This window comes from Nuphar pumila, chromosome 3 (genome assembly GCF_984573655.1).
Source record: "Nuphar pumila chromosome 3, dmNupPumi1.hap1.1, whole genome shotgun sequence".
NCBI lineage: Eukaryota > Viridiplantae > Streptophyta > Magnoliopsida > Nymphaeales > Nymphaeaceae > Nuphar > Nuphar pumila.
In genome coordinates, this window is record NC_143251.1 from 114,225,860 (window position 1) to 114,236,038 (window position 10,179).

The 10,179-nt window shown below is 38.5% G+C and overlaps 1 protein-coding gene across 2 annotated transcripts; it reads right to left on the reverse strand.

The window, feature by feature from the left end:
- Positions 1-1,300: 1,300 nt before the first annotated feature.
- Positions 1,301-7,406, reverse strand: LOC149843360 (Ypt/Rab-GAP domain of gyp1p superfamily protein). Of its 2 annotated transcripts, none has more exons than XM_090001797.1 (5): positions 7,054-7,406; positions 5,837-5,940; positions 5,202-5,378; positions 2,499-4,438; positions 1,301-1,520 (listed from the first exon to the last, which is right to left on the reverse strand). In XM_090001797.1, the coding sequence occupies exons 1-5, from the start codon at positions 7,248-7,250 to the stop codon at positions 1,374-1,376; spliced, it is 2,565 nt and encodes an 854-aa protein (XP_089857923.1). In that variant the 5' UTR covers positions 7,251-7,406; the 3' UTR covers positions 1,301-1,373. The 2 variants fall into 2 exon arrangements, with proteins under 2 accessions (XP_089857923.1, XP_089857924.1); XM_090001798.1 differs by having other exon boundaries at positions 2,499-4,313; positions 7,054-7,382.
- Between the last annotated feature and the right edge of the window lie 2,773 nt (positions 7,407-10,179).

Consider the following 10,179-nt stretch of genomic DNA (forward strand, 5'->3'; position numbering starts at 1 on the left):
ATGGCGTGACCAAATTAGCATGTCCCTCTAACATAGTGCCCAAGTAATCAAACTTTTTTTGTTATGCTTGGATGTGGTAAATTGGAGTTAGCATTGCCACAAGGTGTAAGTGACAATTAGAGAACATTTGCTAATCATGTCTAGCCAAAACATTGTAATAGAAGGCTGTCAGTTTTCTCCACAGGCACGCAAAAGCTGGAAGAATGGCAACTGAACGTTTTCAAGCCTACAAAGGTTCTGCTCATCTGGTAGCGTGGCTTGTGAACATCAAGTCGGAGGTGGAGCAAGAAATCTAAATTAGGGCGAGCACAAATGTGTGATCTCTCTCTCTCTTTATATATATATATATATATATATATATATATATATATATATATATATAAGAGAGAGTGTGGGGGCACTGCCCACCCTGACCCAAACCAACTTATTGGGGATTTCACGGACATGATGGCCACTTGCCCACCCTGGCCGGTATGTGGCTCTGCCACTGTATCAAGTTGATGGAACATCACAAGTTTGAAACTCACAGGGGGCATCCTTTGCCACAAGGCTGAAACTAGGTGTACTCTTCGATGACCAAGGGGGACCTCAAGGGTTTTACCAATCAGAGGCCTGCCAATGCGTTTCCTGTAATGTATGTGCCTGTGTATGCGAGAGAGCAATGAATCATGAACTCAACTTCCGGTTTATATTCCTAGTACTTTGGAAATACCAAACTCCATCCTCAGGGCCTATAAAAAAAAATCCGTTTTTGAGGCCATGTATTTCTGTAACTTGAACGGTTTTTATTTAATTCCCATTTCTCTGCATAATCAGCCTCTCCGTGATAACGATTAGAATTTCTTTTTCAATTCCATGAATGCACCTAATTCCTTTGATTTTGCATGCATGGAAATACAGCAATTTGGCCTTATAGATTCTACAAACAGTCACATGGCAATGCTCCATGCATGCGAGGGTTCAAGAAACACTGAGAAGAGAAGCAAACACTACAGCCGCTTGAAACATAACATGTAAAATTATCACCATGACTTTCCCTAAAAAAATCACCATTACAAAATAAATAAAGGACATTTCTTTCCATCTGCTGAAGAGGGTTCAGTTAAGAAATCAAAAGCATTTTCTCCTCTCTATAAGCGTGTAAAAAGTAAAAAAAAAAAAAGAGGGGAAAGGAAAAGATGAAATTTCAACCACCCCTCAAGAAAAGATTAAGCAGCCTTCCGCACACGAGGATGAAGAACTGAAATATTCTAAAACACAAAAAATAGATTTCATCCAATTCATAATTGAAGTAAAAAGGAACCCTCCAAAAACAAAAGCCAATCTCATTCATGAAAGAATATAATTACAAAAATGTATTCACAATGCCACAACTACATTTCTGACAAGAGATTGCTGATTTTCCTCAGCTCCTTGAGAGCTGCTAAGGCTGTGACTTGCCCTTTTCCCCCAAGAATGTTTCTTGGTAGGTTCAGGGGTCCAACCTGACTTCTTTCAGGCTGGAAAGCGGACTCGATCACCTGCAAATGATAAGATGCTAAACTATTAGTTCATCACTGAACAAAATGATCAAAACTATAGTATAGAGGTGCCTTATGGAACTTGCATGGTTTCAGTCATTGTGTTGAGCAAGTACTGAGCCAACTCAGGGTCCAGTTCACTTAGTTGGGCAAAGCTGCCCCAAACCAGAATCAGACTGTCAGGTCACAAACACAGTGAAACTATGACAGCAGTTACATTAACAGGGATATTACAAATAGAAAAGGAATGTGGAACTGGGCAACCAAAATTTCTAGTTATCCAATTCACAGGCCAGACAGTGTCCCCAAATGCCCAAGTAAAGAATTGTGATCACAAAGTCCCAAAGGCACTGACAAGTCATTAGATGAAATGGAAACAACATTAACTTCCAAAAGAGACTAGCAAAACTGGCCAGAGTTGTATAAGTTGATCAGGTTGATACTTGATAGAGAAACATCAACTCTAACGAGTGCATGGATCCAATTAGCAGAAACCATTTGCAGCATAGGTTGACAGGCCTTCAATAGGAGCTATGAGTGCTAAAAGTAGATTTTCAATATCCAAACCTACCCTACATGGGAATGAACCCACAGTGCTGCGTTAATGACAGGACACATGCAGATTTGGAAAGGTGAATCAGCTATGGAATATGTAGAAAAACTTGACCTGGATAAAAGATTCATCCAGGGGCTGGCATGAGTGTGCCACATCTAGGTTAAACTCAACTGGACTCTGTCCCTTTTTTTTGGCTCATGTTGAAAGCTTGGACAAAATGACAATCTTGCCTGTTTTTTTACAAGCACGATAAAGACCATACCCAGAACTGAATTGGAATGCCAGACATACAGATCTAGGTCTACTGTGAAACCTACAAACCATCAGTTCTGAACCTGGTTTAGTTGGAACCAATCCACAACCATAAACTACAGAGCCCACTCATGAAAATTATAATTGTTAGCCAAAAGTATGTCTCTCACCTGAATATTTTCTAGCATAGATTGGCCAAGATTTCTCAAAGTGGCAAGCAAATTCTTGTCTGCACCATCTGTTCCGCTGCTAGATGGGGATGAATTAGTGCAACCTTCCGCAGTTGAGGAACCAGACTGGTCCTGACACATGCTGCTTTCTTCTTTTAGTGACTTTTTGGGCTCAACGCCACCTCCCTTATCAGGGTTATCTTCACCATTGTTTCGACCAAACTTCCAAAACCATTGGAACTTACCTGATAAAGACTTGCGCTCCTTGAATGATGTTGTTTTATTTTCAGTAGCTATGTTATTAACATTTTGAGCATTAGACTCAATTTTCCCTCTACTCTGTTCCATGGAGACAATAGCTGAGGATGGTTGAGAAGTTGAAGAGGCACACGATTCCTCCACATTACTGGTCCTAACATCTTCAATTTCATCAGAAAGAGCCGTATCAATGCTGCTCTTCTCAGAATCGTTATCACGGTCAGCATCTCGGCCAAGAGAACAAGTGGAAGTAGAGAAGAGTGGAGAGTTCTCCTCACTAGTCAAAACCCCGTCAAAACATGTATCGTCAGCCAGACAAGCAAAATTCCTCTTTTCACCAATGTCTTCAATCTGACCTTCAGAATCCTTTTGAACTTCCAAGTTTGGTCCTGAACCTCCAGCAACAGAAACTCCTTGCGGATTACTTTCTTCCAAGTTCCTACTGGATCCAACCTCTTGTGTTAGTTCATCTAATAAACTCCTCCTTACAGGCCCACCAGGGATGCTTTTCCCATTTTTCAAATTAATTGGAGAAGGGTCTGATTCTGCTCTTACTAAATTGATTTGTGCTTTTCTAAGTGCCTTGCTTTCTGCCGCTGATCGATCACTTACATCTCCTTTCTGATTATCTGGTTTCTGCAACACAGAGATCCTCCATTTCTCTTCCCAATAACTCTCACGCACATGACCCATTTGTGCACCAGGAGAACCAGAAACCTTAAGAGGAGAGGTAAGGCTGCGAGTTCTTCCAGTTGATGATCTGCTCCTATCATAAAAACCAGACGAAGGAGACTGCAAGATACTTGTGTCAAGAGCAAGAACTTGCAAAGATCTTGCCTTGTCAATCAGTTTCCTGACATCAACATTCTGGGGGAAGTTCAACAATCTCTGAAGACAGGAAGTGGCATTTTCAGTCGACAATAAGGAAGATCTCAGTTGAAGTAGCATGGAAACAGCCATTGCTGCAATAAATACACCACAATAAGAACTTGCAACTCCAAACTCGTAATCATCGATTTCGTTAGAATCAAGGCGTCCATTAGGTGATTCAAATATAGCATCCCAAACAACTAAAAGGTCTTCAAGCAAGAATTCTCGTCCAAATAGCACACGCAACCAACGCAATGCAAAATATTGAGGCTCAACACCAAGCTCCACCAGATGACAATGCAATGATGAGTCAACAATTGACAACAAACTGTAGAGAAAAGAAGACACTTCAATAACTGGAGGCAACCCTGTATGAGATTCAGCAGAGGGTGAAATAGAAAAGAAGTCTGCCATAGCTACCACACCACTTGCTCCACTCATCAATGCATCAAACATGCAATAAGCATCATGTTCTATAAACCTCTCTGACAAAAGAATACCAAGCTCCCCTTCTGCACCATATGCATCACTTACTAGGATAATGGTCCTCGCAGCAGGATCTAGCTCATCCAGACTTCTAAGCTTTCCAAAACTTCCTGAAAGACTATCACCATCCTCATTCCGCAGTATCCGTTTTGTAAAAAGATGAGAACCATTGCTTGAAAGCTTATCCCATTCCAAACTACTCTCTGTGAAAGACAGACCATCAAACCTGTCATTGAAGTGATTTTCGTGGAGCTTCCTTACTTGAAGTAGATGTTGCACATCAACATGAAGTACATACAACAAGGGTGCCAGAAGTTCATGCATCCCTACAATACAGTAAAATAAAACAAAACATCACACCTGTCAGCCAAGGGATACTTTCTGAAAGAGTATGAGAACATATTCATCCACATACTTTTTAAATATATGGAAGAAAAAAACCATGGCATTTTTCCTTAAAAAAACAGAGAAGACCCTGTGGCTGATTTTGTTGATTAATCAACAGGTGGCTTTTGCCATTGGTTAGAAAAATGTAAAGTGCATGACATAATTCAATATATAAAATTTCTCCAATTGAAAACAAATCCTGGACTGCATAAGAATCTCAAGAAAAGCGAGTACCAATGGAAAGATCTCCCTGTGTTGGTCTTGGCAGATTTAACCATAAAATTTGGTTTTTCCTATAAGAATCATATGTTTAGTAGAAAAATCCAGAAAAAAAAAGAAATAATCAGAACAAAATCTCACATCTGAATAAAATAAAGGATGTTCAAGTTATGTTCCCCTTTTTGGTGTAAAAAACTAGCGGTCAGAAAATCTACATTCATGAAACCAGTATGACTGAAAATCAGATAGGGTAAAAGAGAGGGGGGAAAAAGAGAGACAAACATCTAAGAATTGCTCACAAATTGAATTTATGAAACATATCCAAGAAAATCAAGGGACAAAAGAAGCCAAGCTTATCCTCCACAAGATGAAAACTCATGATATTAAAAAACACTGCATGAATTCGAGGGAGAACCAGGCGACATCACAACCTGATCAACAAAATAATGCCAACATCAAATTAGAATATACGAAGAACCTTACCTTGTCTATAACAAGTTTCTGGGTATTTAAGACACCAAAGCAGCAATATCCGCCGTAGCATTGCTTGGCAAGCTGGTGTCTGGAAGTAACTACCATGTTCTGGATACAGCCTTGACAAATCCTGATCTAACATTTTCTCCAGCTCAGCATTTCGAAAAAAGCGCCCCCACATGCTATCTGCTTGAGAAAAAAGAACAAAAATAGAATTACTACATGAACAGATAAGCAAACCAAATTAAAACAAAAAATAGGAGCTTTTATCTGTGGGTCAGAAGTGAGAAGCTTCAGAACATTTATCCTCAGTCAAACAACTGCTGTTTCAGTGGCTCAAACTAATCAGGCATGGGTTTGAGTCAAGAAACAGAATGCATTCAGTAGGGTGACTCAATCAGCCTAATGAAGATCAACTTCGCATGATTCCAAGAAACCTCCTACCAGAAGATTAAGTGTATCTTTTCAACAGATAGAGCTAATATGAACTCATTATCGTCTCAATGGTTACAAAGTACAATAACAACTTGACACGGCCTAAGGGTCCATACTTCTTCAAGCAATCTATTTTTGAATTTTCAGTAAGGAACAAAGACCTAGAACTACTCATATATTGATACTTCCAAATCAGTCCAACCACGTACCTGGACTTTGTGATAATGGATTGTCCATGACAAGGTTCGAAGCTTCAAAGGCATTCTTGGCAACATACGGATCGACAAGAAGGTGTCTCCTTAACTCAGCATACCTGCCAAGGCAATGATGTGACTTAACTCGAAGCACAAAAGCTGTTTAATGAAATAAACTGTCGCAAAAATCGAAAGCAGAGAAACAATCAGAACAAATATTTACGGCAGAAATGATATAAACAAACGATGAGATCTTCTGATATACTTCCTGAACAAAATAAGAACATGCAACTCAGAAAACTACTCAAACAGGGTAACAAAATTCAGCAATAGACACCCACACAAGAAGAAAAAGTAAACAATGAAAACATAATTGCTATCCTCCAATAGAAAAAAGAAAAGACAAATTAGAAACACCCACCACCTCTAAAAGGTCGTCTACAAGTTTTGATGACACGAATCTTCAAGTTCTCTGAGTCATGAACTGTGAAATAAGGAGAATTTAGTTTTCATCCTCTACGGAAACATAATCTCATATTTGAAGCTTTGATAATGGGATCCAGTTTTTAAAGAAAGACTCAACACTTACAGTACATCCGTTTCACCAAGCATCCTGAAGATCTAAAAATTGCAAAATTCAAATGCATGGAATAATAACAAAAGGTAAATCAATAAGAACATAAATCACATCTTTATATAGAAGTATGCATCTTCTGATTGAAAAAAAAAAAACGTTCCTCCATTAGACGTCGAGCATTCTAAAGTATCTAAACCCCATTTACAAAAAAAAATCCATAAATCTCTCCAAAAAAATTACATAAAATTCACACCCAACATCCGCAAACAAATTAGTCATTCTTCCAAACGCATGAACAAAAGTATCCACTAACAAAACTTTAATTTACCCCCCCCCCGCCCGCCCCCATTAAAGAAAGCACAGAATCCAACTTTCACATACATCGAAGACCAACGAATATAATGCACCAATCATTAAGTAAAAAAGAAAAAAAACTCGAAACGCAAACAAAGAATCCGTAGTTCGTATCTCCTTAGAATGTTTCCAACATTAACATCAACGGAAAGAAGAACTCAAATCTCCATCGAAAACCCAAAATTCGGGCTTCCCCGTCTCAACCCCTCAAAAAAAAAACGAAAACCAATTTTCCAATTATCGTCCAATTCAACGGAACGTCATCTAAGAGGAAGGGATGAAACTCATTCGTTAGATTTACCTCCTCCGAGAATCCGCAGCCACCCGACGAAGATCTTCAATCGGGGAAGAACCAGATGGCAAAATCCCCAGATTTATACGCCACTGGACGCCTCTCAGATTACAGAAGCGAGATGTAGAAGATGACCCACCAGCGGAATTGGGGTCTTTGGGAGACGATGATCCCGAAACCTTCAACTCTTCTTGGCCTAAAGACATTCCTTACCCTCTCCTTTGTTTGTAGAGATTCTAACTACACCCAAGTGCTCAAAAGAGCGAAAAATCAAACAGAAGATCCGCAAAATGATTACTAAATCGAATGTTTGAATGGATGAATTGTGAAGCAAGAAATCTCTCTCTCTCTCTCTCTCTCTCTCTCTTAAAAGAGACCCCACGGGTTAAAGTGGAATATAAAGAAACGGAAAAGTCAAATTAACTATTTTATTTAAAAGTTTTCCTTTCATAATATTTGCTTATGCTGCGTTATTAGTTTAATGTGTTTTATTGGCAAAATCTATCTTATTAGATTGTCGCTTGTTTCGATAAAGACTAACTTTATTTATTTATTTATTTCATCACATCTTAAAATGAGTAACATGCATCCAAAGCGATAGCCATTTGTTAAAATGGCAATGGTAGGGACACGCCTGTCATTTTCAAAAGAGCGATAAGGTTAGCTTGCAATGAATTGGGATAAGAGTTAATGCATTTGGCAAAAAGCTGGTCAAATTTACCGCACTTGGTATAGGTGGGTAATTGGAAGTGGCATTGTATTTACACTAAGGGCCACAGAAAAAGCCGTTGAACATTTTAGACAATTTGCACAAGCAAATAAAGGGGTGGGGTTGGTTGGGACAAGTTCAATGATGGGTTCCATTATATTAAAGCTTGTTTTGGTTTGGTAGAGTTTTTAAACTCTTCATATTTTGAGTATATGCCAAAGTTCATATCTCTCTCTCTCTCTCTATATATATATATATATATAGAGAGAGAGAGAGAGAGAGATAGATAGATAGATGAACGAAAACCTTAATGGAAATCCTCCCAAATATCTTTAATGAAATTTTTTTGGTATTTTTTTTTTCAAAATTCTCACCATACAAATGTGTTCAGCATGACAATTGCATCATGAATTTTAGATAGAAAAAATGGTATTTGGAGCCTCAAAAAATTATGAAAATTGTATGCCATTGATTTTGAAACTTATGAAAACCTATTAATACATCCGAATCAAATGCTCCAAAAACTAATTCTTATATAAAAAAACATATAGATCACACATGTATGGTCAAAATTTTGAAAAAAAACACCCAAAATCCCATAAAACGTGTTTGAAAGGATTTACCATTGAGGAGGTTTTCATTTCCCATATATATATATATATATATATATATATATATATATCAAAATAATCGGCGAGCAATTTGCATGAACGAAAAGGTTGCTAGCTAAATGGGCAGTTGCCTCCAATCCACTATGTACACTGTGTAGTAGTAGACTGTACGTACTATTTAATTGAAAAAACTAAAGTGCAAGCTGCATATAACCATCAAAGTACGTTTCCCAGGGATTACACCCAAAATCATGTCTTTCTATACGTGGAAAGTCATTTTTTTTTTAATTGTAAAGTTTTGGCATATATGGGCTGTTGATTTTTTAAGCTCTTATAAATAAGGATGGCAGTGGACCGCGCGGGGGATAAGGTCTCCACCCCTGCCCCGTTTCAAAATTTGAACCTTCATCCCGGCACGGGGATGGATTTGAACCTCCACCCCCGCCTCCATCCCCGGTCCAAATGGGGGTTGAGGCAGGGGAAAAAGTAAGTCCATCCCCGCCTCCATCTCTGCATGGAGATAGATTTTAACCTTCATCCCCGCCTCCATCCCCGTTTCATGCCCTTCATTCCCGGTCCAAACAGGGCGGGGTGGGCCCATCATCCACCCGTCCACTGCCATCCCTACTTATAAAACTTGAATAAAAGTCACAGCCTTATGATCCGAAACCCATTTGTTGTGAAAAAAAAATCATGTAAATCATAAATCCACCAAAAAAAAGTTTTTGTTTTTTTAAATATAGCGTTTTACATCGAGGACTCGCTATGGCTTAGTAGGAATGGGTTTTGGATAGTGTAAGTACGACTGACAAGCAAAGCCGCTTCTCAAGAGCCTTAAAGATTAAAGGCTTCCAATAATGCACTGATTAAAAATTGAGTTTTAGTCAAATTAAAGAATCACAATCCAAAGTTTAACCACTTTCACGCTTAACACATCCATGAGTAGGGCTGGTAAACAAGCCGAACGAACCCAATAAGGCATGTTCGGTTTTGGCTCGTTTATTAGTGGATTCAGCTCATGACGACTAGGCTCATGTTCATGTTTAGCCAAATCAATCATGAGCTTCGCTCGTCCCTAAATTATGAGACGAGAACACAAGCTGGCTCATGTAAAAACATTCCATGTTATTCATACATGCATGGAATATATATTTTATATATTACACTTAATGAATCATATATTATATATTCCATGCATCCTTCTCTTTGTATATATATTTAAGTATTTTGTATATATATTACACTGAAATATATATTATACCTAAATTATGTATATTTTATCTATACGAGCTCTCTCGAGCCAAGACGCTAATGTTTGGGCTTGATTCATTTAAGTTAAATGATCTGCTCGTGACTCGGCTCACCAGCTATAACAAGCCGAGTCAAGCTGAGTCACGTTCAGTTTGCTAATTACCAGCCTTAAGGTTAGATTGAGTAATTAATACAACTTGTACCTGTGGGTTCTAATTAGATAGGACAGTAGCAGTATACCGATACACGCATACACGTGTTAATTTGTTGCGTAAGGGGTAAGTCATGAAATAATTTTGTAGTGATGACCAAGAAGACAAAAACAATGAAGAGGACGTGCTTATTAATTATCAGTTGGAGGCAAATCAAACACCCGGACAGACGATCCTGATCATGTGAAGGTAGTGATCACATGCAGTGGTTGACGATCAAAAGAGAGAGAGAGAGAGAGAGGTTCATGTCATGTGATGTGCATGCTGAAAACCTGGAACCATTTCTCTGAGATGGGATAATCTCAAGATGAACGACATTTAAACATATACGAATATGTTTACACTGCTCTTG